General features: G+C 37.3%; 1 protein-coding gene across 4 annotated transcripts in view; it reads left to right on the top strand.

Annotated features, from left to right (window-relative positions):
- UPF2 (UPF2 regulator of nonsense mediated mRNA decay) overlaps positions 1–26,692 on the top strand; it is a gene marked incomplete at its 3' end in the record, with an annotated part of 124,470 nt that overhangs the window by 75,789 nt on the left and 21,989 nt on the right. For all 4 annotated transcript variants that reach the window (XM_079767591.1, XM_079767590.1, XM_079767593.1 and 1 more), the window contains exons 12-19: positions 1,448–1,633; positions 3,489–3,692; positions 4,549–4,824; positions 7,211–7,394; positions 12,907–13,046; positions 15,499–15,603; positions 15,894–15,992; positions 20,868–21,035. In XM_079767591.1, the coding sequence (XP_079623717.1) occupies positions 1,448–1,633; positions 3,489–3,692; positions 4,549–4,824; positions 7,211–7,394; positions 12,907–13,046; positions 15,499–15,603; positions 15,894–15,992; positions 20,868–21,035 (1,362 nt within the window). The remainder of the gene's footprint in view (positions 1–1,447; positions 1,634–3,488; positions 3,693–4,548; positions 4,825–7,210; positions 7,395–12,906; positions 13,047–15,498; positions 15,604–15,893; positions 15,993–20,867; positions 21,036–26,692) is intronic.

Genomic DNA, 26,692 nt, shown 5'->3' with positions numbered 1-26,692 from the left:
CAATATAGGGCATAGATAGAAGAGGCACTTAATCTAGTCTTGGTATGTCAGGATATGTTTCTGGGAAAGTGGTGTTTATTTTAGAGACTAATCTGAGTCTTCAAGGCAGAGAAGAAAGACACATCTAGTCAAGCAGCTGCAGATAAAACTGGAGTGGCAAGCAACAAACTAGATTTAAAAAGAGCCCTGAGTCCTTTACTAGCCATTTCCCTCTACATACTTAAAACCCAGAGTTCTTACCATGTCAGCAGAATCTGTTATTACTTGGCCCTCTCTACCTCTCATATCTAATTTCATGCAATTTCTTGTGGGCACCTCAATGGCCTTTTAGTTCCAGTAACATATAACTCTCTTGCCTCAGAGCCTCTGATCTTGCTATTGCCTCTGTTGTGAATGCTCTCTCCATGGCTCTTCTCAACCTTTTGTCATCTTTCAGGTCATAACTTAGATCTCACTTTCTTAGAGAGGCCATCCCTAACCCCCTCTACCTAAAGTATAAAGTAGGCTCCTCATAACTCTCCATCTTAGTGCTGTATTATTTTCCTTCATACCACTGATTACAATTATTATTTAAAAGATTGTTAGTTTTCTTGTTGAATTGTTTATTCTGTCTTCTTATGCCAGACTGTTAGGCTTCACAAAGGTAGGAATCATGTCTGTCTTATGCACTGGTAAGTTCCAGCACCTGGAATAGTGCTTAGCACATAGTAAGTGCTAAGTAAAATGTTTGTTGAATGACTGAACAAATTCAGTAATCTTAGTGCTTAGTATGATGCTATTTTAAGAATTGGTGCTATTTTAAGATCTTCAGCTAGTCAGTGTTTCTCAACAGGCATCTAGTGGGTAGAGGTCAAGGTTGCACAAAACATCCTACAATGCACAGGACAGCCCCCATTCCCCCACAGCAAAGAATTATCCAGTCCAAAATGTCAAGTTCAGAAAGCCTAAAGTAGATGATGATTGACTAGATCTGTGTTTATAAGACCTTGGGGCTTTTAGTTTTCTTGTCTATAGAGACATGTCAGATTTACCTGGTACAGTATTGAATGGCACAAGCTCTGAGAATAATTTTTTTTTCCTCTCAGTTGATGTGGGACAGCCAGCACCCCTTTATTCATATTTTTGGTTTTTAATTTCAGTCACTCATATATATGAAACTTGTCATACTTAGAGTTCATGTAGTTTGGCAGAGTTATAAATTACATTTGTAGCAAAAGTTCTCTGAGTAAAGGCCTAAGACCAAGCAGTTATTAGCTAATTTGTTATAAACATTTGATCAGTGGTATAATAATTAGTCTGCTTGCACACTCTTAGAAATACCAACTGGTTGTTTTTTTTCTTTTTCTAGACCTTTATCCTAAAATTATCACTGAGAATAGTAGTTTTGTTAGGAATAAAGAAACCTTAGAATGAAAGTATTTTGACTAGTGTAGACTTTTTATTTTAGGAACAAATGATGAGAAAGAAACAAGCAATGCATCTTGATGCAAGATATGTCACAATGGTAGAGAATGCATATTACTACTGCAACCCACCTCCAGCCGAAAAAACAGTGAAAAAGAAACGTCCTCCTCTCCAGGAATATATCCGGAAACTTTTGTACAAGGATCTCTCCAAGGTCACCACTGAGAAGGTAAATCTTAATGGAATCATGGAATAATGGTCAACTTGAGTTTGTGGTAATATAATATTCAACTAAATTCTTTTTCATCCTAATGATAATAGTATTAAAAGCAGTGTACTTTCCTTCTAGCCTGTGCCTGAAATTTTAGGTCAGGGACATATATTTCAGTTTTCCTAGGTCAGTTTATCTGTAAATTGCTTCAGTGCTTCATAAATTATAGATAAGAAATGCAAGTACTTTGCATTGTTCACATTTTGTAAATGGAGAAATTAAAGCAGAGCTATTCAAGTCTCAAGAGTGAAGTTTAGGAGAGTTGGGATTAGATCCCAAGTTCTATTATGGTTGTCTATCCAAATCATGCTAAGAAATAATTTATATGATGATACATAATATATGGGACAATGTTTTATTTTTCTATTATGATAATAACTTCTTACTCTAATTAAAAGGGCCATTCTTCTAAATTGAATTTTGATGTTATATATATATATATATATATATTCATATTCTGTAATGAATTTGCCTTTACATATTTTTCTTGAGAGCAGGGGATCTTAACCTTGAATGGGTGTTAGGAAGCCCATGGCCCTCTGAAATTTCATAGTTTTGAATTCTGGGGCTGTCTGTATTTTTCTGGAGATAAGGTCTGTGGCTTTCTTTAGATTCTCAGCAGGAGTCACTTTCCAGAAAAGTTTAAGAACCACTGATCTGTTAATTGAGTTATTGTAGTTACCTTGCTAGAAACTTCACTTTTAAGTAAGATATGTTGAGCAAAACATTTCTTGGTTTATTCTGCAAGTTGAAACAATACAGTGTAGAACTTTTTTCTTTTTAGGAGATAAAGTAATGGAAATTAACTTCTGGACAGAGAACACATCAGGGGAAGATAAAAGGCATGAAATAATACATGGGTGGGATAAGAGGTAATAGGAATGATAGGGCAGCTTTGAAAATTGAAATCAACTTTCAGAGAGTTGGAAAAATAGTTGTTTGAAACAAAAGGATTTTGATAGCTGTTTAGAATTGACTAGAAGTTGAAAAATATAGAATGCTTATGAAGTTGAGATGACATTAAAATTGCCAGTGAATCTGATATGAGAAAATATTTAGTGTTTAAAAAATGGATTGTGGATATAGAAATGAAAGGAATACTTTGCAATCTGCCAATAATATCTATATTCTTTCAGAATCAAAATGGATAGAACTTGATGATAGGTAGAGCTCTGCTAATTATCTTATTGACAGTAGGGTCTTTGAAATTGTAATACCTAACTTTTGTGGGGTATTTACAATGTGGCAGACACTTTCCTACATACTTCACATGTTTTAACTTGTCTAATCCTTACAACAAACTAGTAAGTGGTTTTATTATCCCCCCTTTTACATATGAGGAAACAGGACACTGTAATGTCAGTCTTGATGTTATGTCTCCATTTTAAGTGATCTTTTAACCAATTTGCCTTGGGTTTATTTATTTATTGGAAATTTTTGATTTATACAATAAGTGTCTAAGATTATTTAGATTAAATGAAGCACAAAAGAAACATTATTTTTGGTGAACCTTGGGAATTTCTTTCAGTGACCTTAGTGTATGAGTGTATACTGTTAGCTTGATTGAAGACCTAGAAACTCAGGAAATATGGGGACATTATAGAAAGATGGAGGAAAAATGTGAATACCTTTTGTCAATAATTAGAAAAATCTCATGTTTAATCTCTAACATGAAAAAGCTGATAGAGGATCTCTGAAGTATTTCCCATTTCAAAAGTTCTTTATCTGCGTAATCATAATACCATATCTATACTATTGGGTATATTGGATTATATACTTGTCTAGTAATTTAAACAAAATTCTCTTTGTTTAGGTTTTGAGACAGATGCGAAAGTTGCCCTGGCAGGACCAAGAAGTGAAAGATTATGTTATTTGTTGTATGATAAACATCTGGAATGTGAAATATAATAGTATTCATTGTGTGGCAAACCTCTTAGCAGGACTAGTGCTCTACCAAGAGGATGTTGGAATCCATGTTGTGGATGGAGTTTTAGAAGATATTCGATTAGGAATGGAGGTAACACAGACTTTCTTTAAAGTTGTCAAGTTGGAGTTTTGGAAGAATTTAAATAACTTTTAAATTCTATTATTGAAAAATAATTTGAAGACCTTCTTTTATCTATATGGTATCTTTTACTATTATCTCTTCAGAATTAGTGGTTTCTTAAACCCTGCTGTACTAGATTTACTATGCTTCTCTCAGGCTAATCCTGGGGTTTATTTTGCCTCTTTTTCTCAAGTCCAGTTAAGCTTATTTTGGAAGAATATAGTACATTTTTATTATTTCTAGGTTACTATTGGGAAAATAAATTTATTAATTAGAAGAATTTTAATCATTTGGTAAAATTTCCTGTAAGCAGATCCCTTTTTTTTGTAGGCTTATTGTTAATTCAGGATTATAGAGAAAATAAGTTATATGGGGCTGATAAGGGAGAATTACATCTTAATTGTTTAATAGACTATCAAGTAATTCACTTAATGATAGCTTAATAATAAGTTTAATATTTAACATTTTTTATTAAACTTTAAAAAACATTTATTTGAATAACATCGATTGGCTGCCTTCCACATGTGCCCCAAACTGGAATCAAACCTGCCACCCTTTTGTGCATGGGATCAACTGAACTACACCAACCAGGGCAACTTTTTTTTTTTTTTTTAAACATTTTGTAGATACCCATTTCCTAAAGAGAGAAAAAGGATACTCACAAGTGACCACCTTATTAGAAAAGAAGCAAAGAACCCATTAGTTTTTCTCTGTTCAGTGTTTCTTCAGTAATTGATACTGTCAAGTGACAGAGGGGAATTTTTGCCTCTTTTCAACCACATTACTGTTCTTTAATGCAAATCTTGTTGTTGTTTTTTTCTTTTAGGTTAATCAACCTAAATTTAATCAGAGACGTATCAGCAGTGCCAAGTTCTTAGGGGAACTTTATAATTACCGCATGGTGGAATCAGCTGTTATTTTTAGAACTCTTTATTCTTTTACTTCATTTGGTGTTAATCCTGATGGCTCTCCAAGTTCACTGGACCCTCCTGAGCACCTTTTCAGAATTAGACTAGTGTGCACTATTTTGGATACTTGTGGCCAATACTTTGACAGAGGTTCCAGTAAACGAAAACTTGATTGCTTCCTTGTATATTTTCAGGTATATAAGCTGAAATATGCAGTTTGGCACCATTTAATACATTGGTTGTGTTACAAAAATATTCAAGCAGAAACATTATAGCATTCACATATCACATATGAGATATGTCCATAATTAGACTAAATTTGATTTATTCTTTCTGCAAGGATGCTTTAGAGATTTTTAAAAGTTGATGAATTTTATCATATAAACATTCTAATTGCATTGTAACTTTTATATGATTGTTAATTTTGAAAATTATTTTGTTATACTTAATAAATTTGGAATGGTAATTTATGAATTATATTTGGTACAGTAACTTATGAATTAAAAAACTTGTGATTTTTATTTATATATATATTTAATTTATTTATATATTTAATTTATATATATATTTACATATATATATATATAAATGTATATTAAAACCAAAACACAGATGTGTTTTGGTTTTACATCTAAAATTCTTATTTTTAAATGATTAACTTTATTTTTAAAGAAAAAACTCACTCTGGGAAAAATGTTTTTAACACAGGAAGAAACTCTTGAGTTGTGCTTTTCATATCTTAATTTTAGTTAATTGTGTAAGCTTATGATTTAGAGCAAGTATAGTATAAATTGAATTCAGGTACAAAAACGGAGATGTTTCTACAATTCCTTTAAAGTAGGTGTTCCAGAAGTTAACTTTGTAGGTTGGTTGTTTGGAACCCAATCACTATTTCCCATAAAATACTGAGTAGGGTGAACAATTCACTGTTGAATTGTCCAGATGTTATTGAAAGAAGTTATCAATAGTACCATTAAAGTCTATATGATCACTATTTCTAGTATTGTTTTCATTCATCCATTGATGAAGAAAATACATTTAAAACTAAAACTGGAGGTATAAAAAATACATCCACATAATGGCTGGTGTTAAGCGGGGGTAAATGTTCTTGGGGAAGAGCAGTTTATTAACTTTATCCTACCATGAGGAAGGGGATTGCACATTTGAGAATCAGATTCCCTTTGTCTCTGAGGACTGTCTTAGGTTGGAGACTGCCTATATTGAAATCCAGTTTTGCTGCAAATTGTTAGCTGTAATTGTCAGCATCCAAAGTAGAATCTCTTTCAGAAGAGAATCCTTATTTGCTTTTAATCTGACATCCCAGGTGGAGAGAAAAGAGCTATCCCAAAATATCCAAGAGACAAAGAGAGAGGCATTTTCCACATTGATTAACAGGCAGCAGAAATATGCAGCAGGGTTAAACCTGAGGGGATGGAGTAAGAAGTGAGGCCTGGGGATGAGGTCAGTGTGTTCTGCCTAGACTATAGAGTGAACAGTTATGTATTGGAAGGCCAGGTAGAAAGGATCACCCATAGCAGTGCTTCTAAACTTTAATGTGCATACACATTACCTGGGAATAGTATTAAAATGCAGATTATTATTAAATTGGTCTGGGGTGGGGACTTGAGATTATGCATTTCTAACAAGCTGCATTGAGGTCTTTAATTTTGAGTAGCAAGGACCTAGAACAAACTGGGGAAGAAGAGTGAAGCACCCAGAGCCGTGGTCGGCAAACTGCGGCTCGTGAGCAACATGCGGCTCTTTGGCCCCTTGAGTGTGGCTTTTCCACAAAATACCACGGCCTGGGCGAGTCTTTTTTGAAGAAGTGGCGTTAGAAGAAGTTTAAGTTTAAAAAATTTGGCTCTCAAAAGAAATTTCAATCGTTGTACTGTTAATATTTGGCTCTGTTGACTAATGAATTTGCTGACCACTGACCCAGAGGATTACCTGTTTATACATAAGTAAATTCCTGAGTTGTGCACTTCAATTAATGTTAACTTACAAAGTATGAAACAGAATGAGGGATCCAGGGTAGGAGAAGAGAGGGAAAATATCCAAACAGTGCCACATACACAGTAGGTGTTCAATAAATGATTGTTGATTAATTTTTATATTTAAAACACCCATATATTTAGATACTTTAATTGACCTTTTTAAAAATCAAAGCAGGTATTATAGGGAAAAGGATGAACATTTATCAAAACTATATCTTTGAATCTGGTTATTTTTGTAAACTTTAGCATTTAAACCCAGTTTGGGAGTGGGGTTTCTGACTTGTTTCATTATCTGAAATTTCATTTGGTATTTTATTCACAATTTTTCCTTGTCTTTAAAAAGATTATAACAATTATAATAAAACAATATTTAGATTCAAGGCACCAAATGGCTTAGAAACTGTAGATGGAGGGAAATAATTGGAATTAGGATCATTGCTGTCGACCATTAATGAAAATGGTAGGTGTCTTGTACAACTTTTTAGCTTAGTTGTTATAGTTAGGTGATGTCACATTACATATTATTATTTAAAATATTTTTGTTATTAATATTTTATAGCTAAATTTATCTTTTATTTGTCATCAGCGTTATGTTTGGTGGAAGAAAAGTTTGGAGGTTTGGACAAAAGATCATCCATTTCCTATTGACATAGATTACATGATCAGTGATACACTAGAACTGCTAAGACCAAAGATCAAACTTTGTAATTCTCTGGAAGAATCCATCAGGCAGGTACAAGACTTGGAACGAGAATTCTTAATAAAACTAGGTAAGCAATTAATTACAGAGAGACAATGAAGGTGATATTTGGCAGATTGTTTTTAGAATTTGCTTTATAATGTTACCAGAGTTTACCTTTGTATACTTTCCATTTTTATATTGAGTGTTACATAATATTAGGTAAGACATATGGGTGACATATTTTTTTTATTTCATTAAATAATCCCAAATTGGAGGTAAATACTTATGTAAGAATTGAAGCCAATGATAGTGATTGAATAAATACAATCCTGTTGGCCTCTCTTAATTTTAGAATTTTTGGTTGCTAATATAAAGTCTACTTTTAATTAGAGCACCTCTTACAATACAGTATGTAATTGTAACAAGCGTTATTTCTTAAGACATTGTAGGCTAGAAACTATAGAAGGGGAATACCTGTTAGAAGTTTGGAACTACCCTACAGAATTTCAGACCTTATTCACTGGGAGAGTTAGTTGTCTCTATTTCTAAGGACTAGAGAAAATGTGAGAAATGTGCTACAGGAGAATTGGTCTATTTACCTTCTCTGTGTCCTTTTGAGATTGTTGTGGAAGAAGAGGTAGCTCTTTAAAAAAATATATATGCTTATTGATTTTAAAGAGAGAGGATGGGAGAGGGATAGAAATATCAATGAGAAACTCAGTCGGCTGCCTCCTGCACGCCCCCTACTGGGGATCCAGTCCACAAGTGGGCATGTGCTCTGACCAGGAATAGAACTGAGGACCTGTGGGTTCAGGGGTCGATGCTTAACTACTGACCCACACTGGCTGAGTAGGAGTTAGCTCTTGAATAACTCTCACGAGGGACTGTAGGAGCTAACTTTGTGGAAATAACTGGAATATGTAACTTTACTACTCTGATTTACTTGCAGATAGTTTTTAGCAGGTTTCATTTTAGTCATTTTAAAGTGACATATGTTTTGAGGCTGTTAAGCTAGTATTTTATTTCCTGCTAGCACTTGGGACCTATAAGTCTGTCTTTAAGAGATTCTTACCTTCACCAATTATATTAATTGTATAAATTTACTACATTGCATATCTGAAGAACTACTTTTCATGGTGAAAGCATTTGGTACTTTTCCCCCTCTAAAACTATTTTTTTTATATTACATCCAGCATATTAGTAGGGTTTCCTTTTCCATAGGTAAATCCTCTTTTGGAGAATATGATTGCTGTTATGTATTTGAGCATTAATTTTAAAGGTGCTTCTGATTATGCAACTATTAACTTTTCTTACTACTCAACCCATAAAGACATATGTGCATCTTTTTATACTTTGTCCCAAATTATCTACTTTCTTTTCGTTTTTAGACTTCTAGTTGTATAAAATTATCATTTTAAGCAAAGTGCTTATCTATTTATTTATTTCATTTACTTTTTATGCTTTGAAATAATTGAGTCTTAGTCTTGTTTCTCAAAGACCTTTATGAATGATGCTCTGTATAGTGGGCATGAGGGAATACTAGTTTGACACCCAGTTTGGTAGCAGTAAAGAGAGCAATGTGCTTTATCCTTTATTGACTGAAGTTTAAATTAAAGGACTTCAGACTCTCCTGAGGAGTCTTTTTAGAATATGGAACAGGAAAAATAGGTCAACGTTTGTAAGTGAAACTCTAAAGATGGTTGCAACTGGAAATTGTGCTATGGAGTTGTCCCAATTTAATTCTGTTTAAACAGTCTAAGTATCAGGAAGAAGAGCTACATGAATAAACCTACATTAAATCTATTTCCTGTTGATTAAATCCGGAAGATAATACAGTATCAAGAGCCTTTGCTAGTTTTTTTGGTTCAAGCACTTAGCAAATTCATTATCTCAGTTTTATAGCAACAAAATTCTAGCATAATAGTTAATGGAAAAACACTAAAAATTTCTCTTATAATTATGCTTAATGTTAGTTTTAAATAATTTTTAATATTATTAAAAGTAATATATGTTCATGGCAGAAATTTTGAAAAATACCAAGAAGTCAAAAATCACTGATACTCCATACTTAAGGATAATTATCTATTAACATTTTGATATATTTTCTTTTATTCTTTAAATTTTTTCCTCATGTTTATACAGTTTTATAAGTGGATTTCCACCACATAATACATTATGAAATTTCTTCCTTACAAAAAGTATTTCTCTAAATCTTTATTATATTTTTTAAAAACTGGCTCTATTTCTTTGTATAAATGTACCATAATTTGTTTAATTCCTGTTGACACTTAGATTATTTCAAATTTTGCACCACTATAAATAACACGCTTGAGTTATTTTCTTGTGCATTTTGATTTCTTAGTATAGACAGAATTATTGGCAAGGACGTTCTCTTTAAATTTAAGAACAAAATTAAGATGGTAATAAGCAATATTGTTTAATTCTGGTTTGGAAGTTCTCACTATTATTATAATAAATGAAACAAAAAGGAGGGAAATAAAAGTAAAAAAAGGAAAGAAGCCATAAGAATAAATTACATTATAAATTTAAAGAGTGTATTTCATAAATTAGAAATAAAATAAGTCGGATAGATAAAAGGCCCAGAAGTTTTCCAGTTAAATACAGAACAATAATTTATGGTGAGCCAGGAATGTTAAAGATAGGATAAGGGCAACAGGTGAGCATTGGGGAGGAAAATTGATAGGGAGCCACATCTTATATCACCAAACTCTAGGTGGATTAAAGAGTTAAATATTTACTTTTTCAAAGTTAAAAATAGATCTGATTATCAAATATTTTCAGAGGTTAATTTTCTCAAATTTAAAATGATAGAAGAAAGCATACGTATAGATTTAGGTTTTTAAAACATCTATATATATAAAAGGCTAAGTGTCCAACCACCCAACCAGCTGGTAGATATGACACACACTGACCACTAGGGGGCAGACGCTCAACAAAGGAGCTGCCGAGCTTCAGTGACTTGGCAGCCGCAGTTCTCAGGTGAGACATCCCGGAACCAGAGAGGAGGGAGTGTGGCCCCGCTTCCTTTCAATGTGCACGAATCCGTGCACCAGGCCACTAGTATACAATAAAAAATTAATATGAAAATAGTTTTCTTGCTAGGTTGTTAGCACTTACATAAAGAACACAGGTAAATTGGTAATAAAATAGAATACCCAAATAGAAAAATGAACAGGGCATAATCAAATAAGGGAGAGCAGGGAAGAGTTGGTGTTTTTATTGAGTACTGCCTGATTGTCAGAATGATAGAGGAAGGTAATGCTACTGATTTTTGACAGAAGAGTTTAAGTAAAGCCCAAATCAAAATACTAGGTTAAGCAATCAAGTCAACTCTGCTCTTTCTGACATGCTAAGTATATGGGGGAAATGCTCAGCATGTCTAGTAAACAGAAATGTAAATTAAAACACAATCTGAAAGGAAGTACTATAGTTTATTACCATCTCTGTTATGAGCATGAAAATGGAGACACCAAGCAGCTCAAATTTAAGAGGACAGTATTTGTTTTCTACAAGTACACTTAATTCTGACACACATTTAAATATTTTACTGTCTAGAGTTTGCATTTTGTCACCTCTGTTTTTTACATATACATTTTAATCTGCATTGTTTACTTTAGATTGCATTGACTTATGGTTCAGCAACTGGATCGTTATATAGTTTAGCAAATGCAGAATATTTTGAAACTAACTTGCAATGAAAATAAAAATGTTATTAAATAGTATGTATTTTCCTTACAAATTAGAAGTGTGGCTATCAAAACAAAGACTTATACAATATAGTTCTTCCCATGACACATTTTAAATGGACATAACAAGCGTGTGATGGTATGTGAGTTTATCACCACTGTGATATTTTTATTGAGAATGCTTAGATTTATACAGTCCTGATAACTTTTGTCCCTGATAACTTTTCCAATATTTTGCTTCTTCATGTCACTATAAACAAATAAAATTTACATATATAGTCTATTTCTTTCTATGAAAACTAATAAGTAGTAGGTAGAAAATATTTAAGTTAAATGGAATTTAAATCTGAGTATTATTTTCCATGTAAAGTAGATCTCACTGAGCTTCATCCATCTTCTCAAATTTTTTAAAAATTTCCAAACTTGAATTATCTACTTTAATCACACTGTACTTCCATATTTTTCTGTTTTTTTTAAAAAATTTATTTTTTAAATTGATTTCAGAAAGGAAGGGAGAGGGAGTGAGAGATAGAAACATCAATAATGAGAGAGAATCATTGATTGGCTGTCTCCTGTACAGCCCCTACTGGCGATTGACCCAGCAATCGAGCATGTGCCCTGACTGGGAATTGAGCCATGACCTCCTGGTTCATAGGTCCACGCTCAACCACTGAGCCACAATGGCCGGGCTTTGTCAGTGTTTAATTAATTGCTTAGACTTAGGACATTGGAGTAATTCTTTTACTTTTATTGGTTGGGTTATTAAAACTCTGGGCTTCAGTATTCCTCATAAAATGGAAGGGTTAAATCACATCATCATTCTTTCTGTACTAATTGGCTAAGATTCTGTGAGGAAACAACTATTTACTGAACACCTACTGTGTATTTATCAATATATGGCCTCTGGTAAGTTTTGAATATATGTATAAAAGAAGTTCTTTGTTTTTAAGGGTCTTCTAATCTAATGTAACACTTCTGAAATTTTAAAAGATATTACATGGTATATATATTCTTAAATGTAAAGTGCTCTGATAAACTCTCCAAGTGCTGTAAAAGCAAGTAGGGGGGGAAAGTATTGGATTTTATATTGAGAAGAGTATTGATGAGTAAGATTGCAAGGTAGTGTGCTTTTTAATGACAAGAATCTGACCTCACTATAGCAGAAGGCATGGGAGAAAACATGGGAAAGAGATCCGATGAAGCCATATTATGTGCCTCTTGAAAGTAGAGAGGTAGTTTGGTATTCAGATGATAAGAGGAATTGAGTAGATAGTGAAATGTGGATGAACATGGGGAGGTAGAAGCAAATTCAAGCCAGGGAGTTCCCTCAGGAGGAGAATGCTGTTACTGAACGAAAAAACTAAGTTCTGTGGTGACACAGCTGCTAGGTGTGTCACCATATTGCTTTGCCTTTCCTTAGTCTTAATTTGCAGACATTCAAATAGATAGTCAAATGTGATTTCTCCATTAAAGTGACAATTTTATATCTGAGTTTTTAGAGATTCTTGAAATATTTATTAAAATGTGGAACTGAAAAAAATAAGTGGAATCGAGGTACATTTTATATGGTTGAGGTGCATCTTATGTGCTGCTACTTTTTGCCTTTGATTTTTTGAGACTGAGATAAACAGTTTGAAGCTCTAGAAAAGGGGAAAATGTGTGTTTTTTTCTTTTTTGTTAGTGACTAAGAAATATATCAGCCGAAAGGAAGTTCTGTTTAATTTTTTAAATGTTTATCAAAATAGTTTTAAATTCTGTTCCTATTTTACTGTTGTTTTGAAAAAAAAAAAAGGCTATTGCATTTTCTTAATACATACTTTTAAATGAAGTGGTATTGAAAACTTGCCTTTATCTTTTAAAAAATGTATTTTTCTACTTTCCTCTCACTGCAAGGCCTAGCAAATGACAAAGATTCAAAAGATTCTATGACAGAAGGAGAAAATCTTGAAGAGGATGAAGAAGAAGAAGAAGGAGGAGCTGAAACAGAAGAACAATCTGGAAATGAAAGTGAAGTAAATGAACCAGAAGAAGAGGTGATGACTTTTATTTATAGCAAATAGGTACATTTGTACTAGAGTATTTTGACTATATGAGCAAAAATTTCCTTTATAAAATAAAATCTACCCCTCAGTTGTATTATAGTAAACTAGAGGCCTGGTGCATGAAATTCATGCATGGGGGAGGGGGGTGTCCCCTCAGCCCAGCCTGCACCCTCTCCAATCCGGGACCGCTGGCTCATAATTATTCGCCTGCTTGCCTGCCTGGTCGCCCCTAACTGCCCTCCTCCCCCTGCCCTTGCCGGCCTGATCGCCCCTCACTGCCTCCCGCTGCCGGCCAGGTCACCCTCACCCCCAACTGCCCCCTCCCTGCCGTCCTGGTTTCTCCTAACTGTGCCCCCCCCCCCTCACCTCCCCCGCTGGCCTGGTCACCCCTAACTGCCCCCCCTGCCAGCCTGGCTGCCCCTCATGTCCCCCCCGCCCCCCCGCCAGCCTGGTCACTCCACGCAGCCTGCTCGTTCAGTCGTTCGGTTGTCCCTCACTAACCCCCCTGCCGGCCTGGTCGTAGGCAACCATCTTGTGAGGGCGTGAGGGTTAATTTGCATATTATCTTTTTATTCTATAGGATATAATTAATAGTATCTCTGATATAAAATCTCTGGATTAATTAAGGGTTTTTTAAGAAATAAATACTGATCATAGGATTGTTTTTATTATTTAATCAGAGAGGAAGGGAGAGGGAGAGAGAGATAGAAACATCAATGATGAGAGAGAATCATTGATCAACTGCCACACGAGGATCAAGCCCACAACCCAGGCATGTGGCCTGACCAGGAATCAAACCGTGACCTTCTAGTTCATAGGTCGACCCTCAACCACTGAGCCACACCAGCTGGGCTGTTTTTATTAAGACTATCTTTTTAAAGTAGTTTTAGATTTATAGCAAAATTGAGGGGTAGGTAAGGAGACTTCCTGTGTACTCCATGCAGTATCCCAGACATGCACAGCCTCCTCCTTCAATCTCCTTCACCAGAGTGGTACATTCACACATTGATGAACCTACAATGTACAAGTTCTACATTGACACATCATTATCATCCAAAGTCTGTAGTTTACATTAGGGTTCATTCTTGGTGTTGTATAGTCTATGGACATGTATTATTATGGTTAGGATTTTTATTTAGTAAGCAATTTGAAGAAAAATGTTGTTTGATCTCCTGTGTATCTTAATCTCACTTTTGAATATGAACTTTTAACCTGTGGGTTTTATGAAAAAAAAATTACTGACTACATATTAATGAACTTAGCTTTTTTTCTCTCAGATATAATGGTATATGAAATCTGAAATTCATCATGCAGTATGATAACATGCCCTGTTGTTTTTATGACTCTTATTAGGCTAAGCCATATGAAATTGATCTTCTACCATTTGGACCTACCAAAATGTCATTTTTTATATAGGTTAAGCTAATAGTTTTAATTATTTCCTTTTTACTTCTAAACCTGCTTAAGTTTTAAAAGTTTCAGCTAAAATAATAGAATGTATGAGATTTGCTTCATGATCTGGAGGTAGACTGGGGAATGTTAGGGGTATGGAAGAAACTAGAAACTGATCATGAGCTAATAGTTGTTCAGTTGTGAAATGCGTAACTAAGGGTTCATTAAGTATTCTGTCTCTATTATATATACTTAATTTAGAAAGTTAAAAAATAAAAAGCAGGATGCATAAGAATAAAAAATAATGAAAATAAAATTTAAACCTTGGAATCAGCACTTTCTCATTTGTTTTAGTTTAAGCATAAGTTTATAATTATTAAGGTTAATATTAAGGTGTATTTGTGTGTGTGTGTGTGTGTGTTCCTTGGGTGCTTAAAGCATTTAGGAGAGTATGATAATTTAGAAGTGTTATTTAAACTTTTCTGAGCTTTGGGTTTTTCACGTATAAAAATGGGGACAGTAAAGCTTATCCTTCCTTCTTTAGAATTGGGTAAAACAAAACAAAAAATGAAGTATGTGAGAGCACCTTCCAAACTGAGATGCTTTTATGCAGTGTAGTGCTTTATAAAATTTTTTTTCTTTTTTTTTTTCTTTGTAGTGCATTATAAAATTGAGTCACTGCTTTCAACTGGTAATGATGTTAAAATGAATTATTGCTTTTCTTTGCAGAATTGGATGTATATTAAAAACCAATTATGACCAATTCAGGCTCTTAAGTTAGTTAGGGAGGAGAAAAATACACAAGGTTCAGGAAACCCATTCTTTGTGGAATTCATGGAAGAGATTCTACAAAGGATCTTTGTATTATTAGATCAGTGGAAGATAGTGAAATGGGATTTCAGCTGCTGGTATGTAGTAACTGTTGCCCGCTGACTTTGCCCTACATTTGGGAATAATAAACAATTATACAGACGTTTTAAAATCATTTTAAGGCATGTAAAATGTAATAACCCTTTCCAAAATGTTTTAATCATCTAATGTTAAATTTCAGGAGGGTTCTGATAATGATGAGGAGGAAGGAGAGGAAGATGAGGAAGAGAATACAGATTATCTTACGGATTCAAATAAGGAGAATGAAACTGATGAAGAAAATACTGTATGTATGGCTGAAAATTTGCTTCTTGAAATTGTGCAACATTTTCCTAGTATTTCAGTTTTATTTCTTATAATTATTGAAAACTATTTCTTTAGGTGTTTATTTTCAGTTTGTTTTCCTAAATACTTTTTTTTAACAAGTTCTTTTAATATTCAATAATGTTATATATTTTACTCAACTCATTCCTTAAGTATGTTAAACAAGTTAAGTTATCAATACAAAAGTCTTTGTTATACAAAACATTAATGTTACAATTTCTGGTCTGATTTCTTATTTTTTGTTTTAATAAGGAGGTGATGATCAAAGGAGGTGGACTTAAGCATGTACCCTGTGTAGAAGATGAGGACTTCATTCAAGCTCTGGATAAAATGATGTTAGAAAATCTTCAGGTATGAAATGTTGTTCTAGTTCAGAATATCTTCTTAATATAAAACATTGCAGCACATTCAGTTCTGGTTAATAGGAAGGTCTCTACTATCTAAATATTTGCCTTTGCAGCTGCCAGTACTTGGATTTCATGTCCTGATTTATACCTTTCTTTAAGATAGTGTGGGAATAAATGTAGTAAATATAAGACCTGGAATAGAGTAATTTCATTGTACCAACTTTCACCTTTTCTTTCTGAATCATCTCTAAGACCCTTTACTTGCCGTTTGTTTAGGAGTCATACTTTGCAGAAGATAAGTATTTAGGAAAATTTAATTTTGTAAATTTCTAAGTTTGATATATAATTTGAATAACATAAATATTTAGAGGAATATTATTTATTTGATGTTTAAAGAAGTGTTAATTGTTTAATGTATTCATGACATTAATACACTGGATTTTAGAAAAAGCTCCATCATGCCAGTAATTTAGAGTAATTATGTTTTCCTATAGAGTTTAAATCCCATAGACTGTTTACTTGAACCCTATACATACTAGCTGTTGTTAAACACTTTGGTGACTTGACAAGAGTGCCTTTGTTGGAATGGTGGGATGAAAGCTACTTGGGGTGGGTTTAATAGAAAATGAGAAGGGACGAGGTGAAAATGATGGCTAACAGATGTAGCTAACTCTAAATGAGTTTTACTAGAAAGGGAAGAGAAATGGGGAGGTAGCTAAAGAAGGTCAGAGTTAAAAGAGGAGGATTATTATTAAGATTAAAGATACTAGGAAAAAAATATTAGAGTCTGTATACTGGTGGGGAATAATCGTTTAGAGAAAAAATAATGGATTTTACTTATATTGATGCTACTAAGGCTGAAAGCTATGATAATGTACAAATTACTATTATAGGTATAGTAGGCCAACTTGCTTCTTGCTACCTATATAAAAATTTGTTGATATATCTAGAAAGCTCTTAATTTAGTAAATAAATCTTATGTCACTTAGGAGCACAAATCAAATAAAACAATCATTATAATCTACGAGAGGCCCGGTGCACGAAATTCGTGCATGGGTGGGGGGGGGGGCGTCCCCTCAGCCTAGCCTGCACCCTCTCCAGTTCGGGACCCCTTGGGGGATGTCCAACTGCCCGTTTAGACCTGATCCCGGGGATCGGGCCTAAACGGGCAGTCGGACATCCCTCTCACAATCCAGGACCGCAGGCTCCTAATCGCTCACCTGCCTGCCTGCCTGCCTGGTCACCCCTAACTGCCCCCCGCCCCCCCCACTACTGGCCAGGTCACCCCCAACTGCCTGCCTGGTTGCTCCTAACTGCCCCCCCCCCCGGCCTGGTCACCCCTCACTGCCCCTCCCACCAGCCTAATCAACCCCAGCTGCCCCCCTCTGCCGGCCTGGTCTCCTCCAACTGCCCCCCATGCCGGCCTGGTTGCCCCCAGCTGCCCCCCCCCCCCCCCCACCGGTCTGGTCGCCCCTCACAGCCCCCCCCCCCCCCCCCCCCCGCTGGCCTGATCACCCCACGCAGCCTGCTTGTTTAGTTTATTGGTCACCCTCACTAACCTCCCTGCCAGCCTGGTAGCCCCATGCATCCTGCTGTTCAGTCGTTTGGTTGTCCCTCACTAATCCCCCTGCCGGCCTGGTCATAGACAGCCATCTTGTGAGGGTTAATTTGCATATTATCTCTTTATTATATAGGATACTCCATGTGATAAGATAATAAAACAATTTTCTTTATAAAGTAACTTTTCCTATCTTACATGAGTCAGTAGCCACTTACTCATTTGTCTAGCAAGTATTTATTGAGCACCTACTGTGTGCTTAACACTGTGCAGCAACAGGTTTACTATAAAGTAGTACGTAAAAAAAAAAACAGACCTGCTTTCTACTCTTAGAATGTAGTTTTATGGGGAAGGCAGATATTTAACAACTAAACAAACACATACTTTCAAATTGTGATAAATATTCAAGAATTCAAAGAACAGTGTTTTGGTAGAAAGTAAGGGAAAGGGCCTTCTTTAGATAAGATAATCAGGGAAGGCATCTCTGAGATCATGACTTTTAAAATAATTTTATTGGGTATTTATAGGATATTTTCTTTTTAAAAAAATGTATTTCTATTGATTTCAGAGAGGAAGGGAGAGGGGGAGAAATAGAAGCATCAATGATGAGAGAGAATCATTGATCAGCTGCCTCCTGCATGCCCCCTACTGGGGATTGAGTCCGGGACCCTTCAGTACAGGCTGACACTCTATCTACCGAGCCAACTGGCTAGGGCTGAGATCATGACTTTTAGAAAAGACAGGTAAAATGGAGTCATGTAGGTGAAATAGGGGAATGATTTGTTGAAGTTCTTGAGGCAGAAAAGAACCCGAAGGTCAGTATTAATGGAACATCGTCAGTCTGTGGAAGGGTGGCACAGCATGAGAATGGATTATTGAATGGGACACCTTTGGAGTGGTCTAGCCCTATATGGAGGTGCCTTCGACAAACTAAAAGCAGGGAAACTGATTAGGGAGGCTGTTGTGTGACATGATAGTCATCTGTTTGATAGTGCCAGGGCACCTGGAGAGAAGTCTGGATTTGAGCTAGATTTATTTGGTGCTTGATTGGATAGTGGTGTAGGGGATGAGGAGTCAAGGATGACACTCAGTTTTTTTTAGCTTGGGCCACTTGCTAGTCTCTCTGACAGTCAACAAGGGCAGAGTGAGCAGGCATTCCACTTGGCCATGGTAAGTTTGAGAAGCCTATGGAGATGTCTGGAGATCAGAAGAGAAACATAAATGGAGTGATTGTGAGAGCATATTTAAAGCCATGGCAATGAATGAATCACTCAGGTGTAAAGTGTGGAGAGTAGAGAGATGCAGATCCAGAGTTGAGCCCTCAGGAACCCCAATGTGTAATCCTAATATATAAAGAGTTGGGGTCTGTCACAACCTAAACGTCCGGATGGACGACGAATACCAGGCTACAGTTCCAGCCACCCACGGCGGGAGTCAGTCCTGGGTCCTGGCCGCCCGCAGCAGGAGTCAGTCCTGGGTCCCGGTGTCCCGCAGCGGGAATCAGTCCTGGGTCCCGGCGTCCCGCAGCGGGAGTCAGTCCTGGGTCCCGGCGTCCCGCAGCGGGAGTCAGTCCTGGGTCCCGGCCGCCCGCAGCGGGAGTCAGTCCTGGGTCCCGGTGTCCCGCAGCGGGAATCAGTCCTGGGTCCCGGCGTCCCGCAGCGGGAGTCAGTCCTGGGTCCCGGCCGCCCGCAGCGGGAGTCAGTCCTGGGTCCCGGTGTCCCGCAGCGGGAGTCAGTCCTGGGTCCCGGCGTCCCGCAGCGGGAATCAGTCCTGGGTCCCGGCGTCCCGCAGCTGGAGTCAGTCCTGGGTCCCGGCGTCCCGCTGCGGGAGTCAGTCCTGGGTCCCGGCCGCCCGCAGCGTGGCGGTGGGAGGGATCTGTGGACCCCGGCCGCCCGTGGCACAGCAGCGGGAGGGAGCTGTGGGAATGGAGCCATGCTGCGATCGGACTGGCTTCATAGTCCCCCCCCCCCCCCCCCCCCCCCCAGTCCCACAGGCCCGGGGAACCAGAGCCATGCTGCGATGGGACTGGACCCTATCCAAGGGGTCCCAGATTGTGAGACTGGGCTGGGCTGAGAGACACCACCCCCTCCCAAGTGCGTGAATTTTCATGCACAGGGCCTCTAGTTTATAGATAATTTACAAATCAAGATTCATCTAACATGATCCTTTCAAGTTTTAAGTAAAAAAGTTTATAAATCTTATGAACCTAGGAGAATTTCAAGAAAATCTAACAAATTAGAACTTAGAAATAAAAAACAATAAAATCTTCATTACCATTTTGCTTGATTTGCAAGTCTTTTGCAAATATTGAGCCTTTATTAAAAGACTATTTAAATTGTAGTAAAGCCATTTGAAAACCTTCATGGCCTTTCAGCATTACCTGCTTAGCTTTGAATAATCATATTTAGCTTTTTCCTCATTTGTGCTCCATTCATCAGACATAGAGGTTTATTTGGAGTTCCCTAAATGGCATTGTGCTGTTTCATATCCTTAATTTTGTACCTGTTTTTTCAGTGCCTAAATTTCCTCTATATCCCATCTGCTCAGAAGAAGTCGTATGAGGCCTTTAATGTTGTCAAATGTCCCATTTTTATTCAAAGTTTTGTGAAATCTCAGCACCTATCCATTCCCAATCAGTCAACTCCATCTCCAGCACAGCTTATATAACTTGGATGAATCATATTTAATTAATGAGTTCTTTGAGAGTAGAGACTGTTCTATTAATATCTCCAAGCCTAACACAGTAAGTCTTCAGTGAAGATTTGTTTAAATAAATTGGTTGGTAAATCTAGTGTAAATATTAAAAATAATTGATATTAACAAATAGGAACTTAATCTGAGCATTAATAGATTCCATTTATTTGTAAATTTGAATTGAGTACTTGCTGTGTGTAAAGCATCACTATAGAACACTCAGGAAAAGGGCATATACAGTGATGAAACCCACCAGTCTTGGGGGGGAGACTCACAGATAAACAGGCAGTTATGACATACGAAAATGTCATAAAATATGAGGGAAGGTGTATGCTGTGATTATGAATGAAAGGGCACAGTACATTAGAGGAACAGGGAAATTTAGTAGAAGCAACAACATTGTGTGTTTGGCACGGAGGGGCTGGAGTGATAACCAGGAGCCAAGTCACAGTTCTTCACGGGTTAAGGGTTTTGGGGCCAGTGATTTCATCTGCATTTCACAAAGATTACTCAGACTCTAATGATTGTTCTTGAAGAAATATAACACTGAATGAATTGTTTGCAGTTTATATTGACATATATCAGTGTGCCTTGGAGTATTTATATTTTTTCATTTCTGTCTTTAAGCAACGAAGTGGCGAATCTGTTAAAGTGCACCAACTTGATGTTGCTATTCCCTTGCATCTCAAAAGTCAGCTGAGGAAAGGGCCCCCACTTGGTGGTGGAGAAGGAGAGGCAGAATCTGCAGATACGATGCCATTTGTCATGTTAACTAGAAAAGGCAATAAACAACAGGTAAGAAACTGCCCACTGTTTTCATAATTGATAGTTATCAAGTATAAGGAGTAACTATTTTTCAGGTTCTAAATTGTTTTTTGCCTACAAGGGGAAAAGAATTGCCAGTATTCAGTGGTAGAAATAATTTCATCTAGTATATATTCAGAAGACACATCTCTGACTTGTACAGAATGGTATTTTTGAATGGAAAGGACATGTATTTCAGTAGGAAAGGTTCCTAAGTATGCTCATAGTGGGAAAGGAAAAGATGACAGATACAGCTCAAGAAAATGCTCAGGTCCTGCCCAGGTAGCTAAGTTGGTTAGAGCGTTGTCCCTATACACCAAGGTTGCGGGTTCCATCCCCAGTTAGTGCATATACAATAATCAACCAATGAATGCATAAATAAGTGGGGCAACAAATTGATGCTTCTTTCTCTCTCTTGCTCTCGCTCTCTCGCTCCCCCCCCCCACACACACACCCTCTTCCTTCCTCTAAGAAAAAAATGAGTAAAAATTTAAAAAAATGAAATATGTTGATAATGAAAAAAAAGGAAAATGCTCAATTATTACGGTTTTTCTTAAAAATAATTGTTTTTTGACCCTGAATACTTCTCCATTCTCCTTAGATTGCTTCCCTCTTCTTTCCTGTACTTCACAGATGGCCCTCAGAATAATTTCTCTGACTATTAAGCTGTTACTTCAGGGATTCATACATTGACAGCTTACATCCTGCTGAGGGAGATAGACAAACATCATATACTTGCAGATAGTGAAAAGTGCTATGAAGAAAATAAAGCCCAGCTCTCAGACACAACTCTAAGATATACCATGCATTACCAGTGCTGTAAGAACATTTTTGAAATCAAGCTGCTGCTTAGAGTTGATAGAATCTTGTGATAATTGACAGCATTTTCCTGTTTAGTGGTATGTAAAATAATCTTATAATAGAATCTTAGATTCTATGAAATAGGGTAGCTACCACAGCTTCTCTTAGAGTCCAATACCTGGCTCCCACACTCATTCAAATAGTCATTTAACAGATATTTATTGTTTACTTGCTACACACCATGCACTATTCTATGTGCAGAACATACAGCAGGCAAGCAAAGTCCCTCCTCTCTTTGGGAGATTTCATTCTATTTGTGGAAGGCAGACAATAAAATACATAATGTCAGGTTGGTAAATTGCTATGAAGAAAAATAAAGCAAGGTAAGAGGATAGAAATCGACTGGGTTGGGCCATGAGAGGGAGATTGCTATTTTAGGTGGATGATCAGGGAAGACCTCTAATAAGGTATCTCCTATGCTGGAAGGGATATTCTGTTCCCTCCCTACCAGTGCACCCTCAAAGAGATGATTGCCTAAATTTTATCTCTGCTTTTGTTATGTAATTTCATATTTACACAAAGGATCAAAGTTGCACAGTAAACCATTATTTTGCTGTAGTGCAGGTAAATCTTGTGATTCAAGAACTATATGTTAATTAGAATGTGGAATGAACGCTGGAAAGGATTTATATCATGACTCATTTAATAGTTAACTTTGACTTAGGTTTAGAGCCCTGCTGTAACTTTTTCAGACACTGTGTTCATAATTCCTTTACAGTCATAAGGTCTCCCTTCATTCTCCAGTTATGGTGCGTTCAGGAAAGTTTCACCCTGTTTCACCCTCACGTCAAGGTTAAATTCTCGCTTGTCCTCCACTCATTCTCTGGAAAAATGAGGAATTCTTTGAACTTTGCACAATTGCTGTTCTCAGTGCACATGGAACTGCTAGTTTACCACAGTTACCAGGATATTCAAAGTTCAGACTTTTTGCTTTTCTTGGGACTAAGTTCTCTGTGATCGACTTCTATTTCTGTCATCACATTTTAGGTCTGCTTCATTTTATTTTTCTTTAAAAGCTTTCAGTTCTTAATACCAGATGTTTGGGCGCCAAAAAAGGGTGTTCTTCCCCTTTCCCCCTCCCCTCCCCCCTCTCCCCTCCCCTATACCCTCTTCCACCTCCACCTATCCCCACCCCCAATCACCACACTGTTGTGTCCATGAGTTTCTTCTCTATTTTTTTTCTTTTTTGCTCAATACCTCTATCTCCCCAACACCCTTGCCACCCAGCAGAACTGTCTGTCTGCTTTTTGTTAGTCTGTCTCTATTTTGCTTGTTAGTTCAGTTCATTAAATTCCACATATGAGTGAAATCATATGTTGCTTATCTTTCTCTGCCTGGTATTTCAATTAGCATAATATTCTCCAGGTCCATCCATGCTGTTGCAAAGAGTAAAATTTTCTTCCTTTTTATGGCTGAGTAGTTTTCCATTGTATAAATGTACCATCGCTGTTAAAAAGGTGTGTTTTTTATTGTGAAGGGCAATACGTGACAACTTTAGTTAGCAGTACCTTGGTTCCTGTTCCCTTGTAGCTCTTGCAGCTACTGAAGGAATATAATTACACATAGTAAATAAGTTTTTCATCTGTCCCTCCCTTTTGTGAGGCACACATGAAAATTCATTATACCTTTGTCAACTTGTTTATCCCATATGACCTTTTCAGAATGGATAGGCATAAATGAAATAAAAAACCTCTCTTAAAAATACTTTTGAGCTTTGAACAATAAATTTATTTCAGCAGACTTAAGTTCTAACTCATGTGGTTCAAAAAAAGACAGCGTGCTTATTTCTTAAAAGGGAATATTTTTAGTTTAAAGTGGGTAAATTATATACTGTGTAACCCATGTAACTTTATACAAAATGAGTAGAAGTCCTTCTTAAAATGTGAAATTTTGTTTAATTTTTAAGAAAACAGTTTTATTGAACTTTATTAAAAAACATTCTCAAACATGAAATGAGAGTTCAGAATACTTGGTCATTAAGTACATTTTCAACTCAAACTTTATTTGGAATTTTGGAAAAGGTTCAACTTTATGAACATTATTTGAAGAGACATCACTGGTCTTTTGTGGTCTGAAAAAGAAAATATATTTTGTTCAGGTTTTTATTTCTTTATTTGAGTTTTAGGTGTTGGCCCTTTTGGTGCAACGGTTTTTCTAGAAATGTGAAATGTGTTGCCTTTATAGGAATCTTTGGTTCTTAAGTGAAAGATCTCTTTGTGTACAAATTTGTGCTCAGAAATAACTTTCTCCTGTAGTCATTAGGAAAATAAAAATTTATACCACTGAAGTGAGTAGGTAGAAAGAAAGAAGGATAATTCTATTGATAATTTATTTCTAGGTTTAAATATTTATAAATTAGAATACTGAGTTGAAATAAAATGTTTTGATTACTTAAATGTTTTAAATTAATAAAATCATGATGTTTTAAAGCTATTTATTTTAAACAAATGCACAATATATTTATTACAGTTTAATACCTGTAAACAACCCTTTTTTCAGTTAATATTTATAAGGAATCATTATTTGTTTTACATATCTTTTGACTGGAGTAACTGATACTATCTGTCATAGTAACTTGGGATTATGTATATGTGTTTGGATACATATATGTATTTTTTCCCAATTTCAGCTACAGTTATGAAGTAGCTTTATTTTTAAATTTATTTATTTTTAATATATTTGTATTGATTTTAGAGGGGACGGGAGAGGGGGAGAGAGAGATAGAAACATAAGTGATGAGAGAATCATTGATTATTGATCGGCTGCTTCCTGCATGCCCCACACTGGGGATCGTGCCTGCAACCTGGGCATGTGCCCTCACTGGGAATTGAACCGTGACCTACTGGTTCATAGGTTGATGCTCAACCACTCAGCCATGCCAACTGGGCTAAATTTATTTTTTATTTTGACAGTTTTACAGATGTTCCCCATTTCCCCACACTTTTCCTCTTACACCCAGCCCCCTCCCCCACCCCAGGCCTTCACCACACTGCTATCTATACCCATGGGCTATACAGATATGCATATAAGTTCTTTGGTTAATCTGTTTCTGTCCTTTACACCCACCTCCCCTCTGAGATATGTCAGTCTGTTCCATGCATTCATACCTCTGGACCTGTTTTGTTCATCAGTTTATTTTATTAATTGAAGTAGCTTTAAAATACAGTGTAAATCACCATTACCCATTATCATATTCCAGGAAATCTAGTTGAGTGACTATAGTTTTTGCCATCTAACTTGCTATAAAGTAGAACCTCTCTTTTAAAAGTATCTTAGCAGCTTTATGGCAAAGGCACTGGAGAGGGTGGCATCAGCAAATTTGTCTCTTGTGCTCCCTGTATTTATTACCTTCTCTTTTCTATTCTTTTAAAGCACATACTACTTGAGAACTTTCCCTTTTGTAAAACTTGTGTCAGGTCATAAAGTGTTTTTGTCTTTTATTTATAACTAGAGGCTAGAGGCCCGGTGCACGAAATTAGTGCATGGGGGCGGGGGGTGTCCCTCAGCCCAGCCTGCACACTCTCTACTCTGGGACCCCTCGAGGGATGTCCGACTGCCCGTTTAGGCCCGATCCCAGTGGGCCTAAACTGCTCGCCTGCCTGCCTTCCTGATTGCCCCTAACCGCTTCTGCCTTCCAGCCTGATCACCCCCTAACCACTCCCATGCCAGCCTGATTGATGTCTAACTGCTCCCCTGCAAGCCTGTTTGCCCCCAACTTCCCTCCTCTGCCGGCCTGGTCACCCCTAACTGCCTTTCCCTGCAGAGTTAGTTGATCACCTCCAACTGCCCTCCCTTGCAGGCCTGGTGCCTCCCAACTGCCCTCCCCTGCTGGCCATCTTGTGGTGGCCATCTTGTGTCCACATGGGGCAGGATCTGACCACATGAGGGCAGCCATATTGTGTGTTGGAGTGATGGTCAATCTGCATATTACTCTTTTATTAGATAGGATAGAGGCCTGGTGCACGGGTGGGGGCCAGCTGGTCTGCCCTGAAGGGTGTCCCGGATCAGGGTGGGGGTTCCCTTGGGGCGTGGGGCGGCCTGAGTGAGGGGCCTGTGGTGGTTTGCAGGCCAGCCACGCCCCCTGGCGACCCAAGTGGAGGCCCTAGTATCTGGAATTTATTTACCTTCTACAATTGAAACTTTGTAGCCTGGAGCGGAGCCAAGCCTCCTGCTCGCACCGTGGCTGGCAGCCATTTCTTCTGGGGTTTGTGTATCTTCTATAATTGAAACTTTTTAGCCTTAAGCGGAGGCCTGGGCCAGCCAGGGTGTGCGGAAAGCTTAGCTTCCTCCATTGCCTGGGAAACCCAAGCCTCCTGCTCTTTCCAGCTCCGTGGCTGCGGTCATTTCTGTTTGGATTTGTTTACCTTCTATAATTGAAACTTTGTAGCCTTGAGTGGAGGCTTAGGCCGACAAGGGCAGGCGGAAAGCTTGGCTTCCTCCGTTGCCTGGGAAACCCAAGCCTCCCTCCTGCTCCCTGTGGCTGTAGCCATCTTGGTTGGGTTTATGTGCATACTCACTCTGATTGGCTTGTGGGCGTGGCTTGTGGGTGTGGTGGAGTGATGGTTAATTTGCATACTACTCTTTTATTAGGTAGGACTAGAGGCCTGGTGCACAAATTTGTGCACTTGTGTAGTCCCTCAGCCTGGCCTGCAGGCTCAGGCCAAAACCGGCTCTCTGACATCCCCCAAGGGGTCCTGGATTGCAAGAGGGCACAGGCCAGGCCGAGGGACCCCACCAGTGCACGATTGGGGCCAGGGAGGGATGTGGGAGGTGGGCCAGCTGGGGAG

The sequence above is a fragment of the Cnephaeus nilssonii genome (assembly GCF_951640355.1).
Source record: "Cnephaeus nilssonii genome assembly, chromosome: 4".
In the NCBI taxonomy this organism is placed as follows: Eukaryota; Metazoa; Chordata; class Mammalia; order Chiroptera; family Vespertilionidae; genus Cnephaeus; species Cnephaeus nilssonii.
Note: the sequence above shows the minus strand (reverse complement) of the source record. Positions and strands in the feature narration are given on the sequence as shown.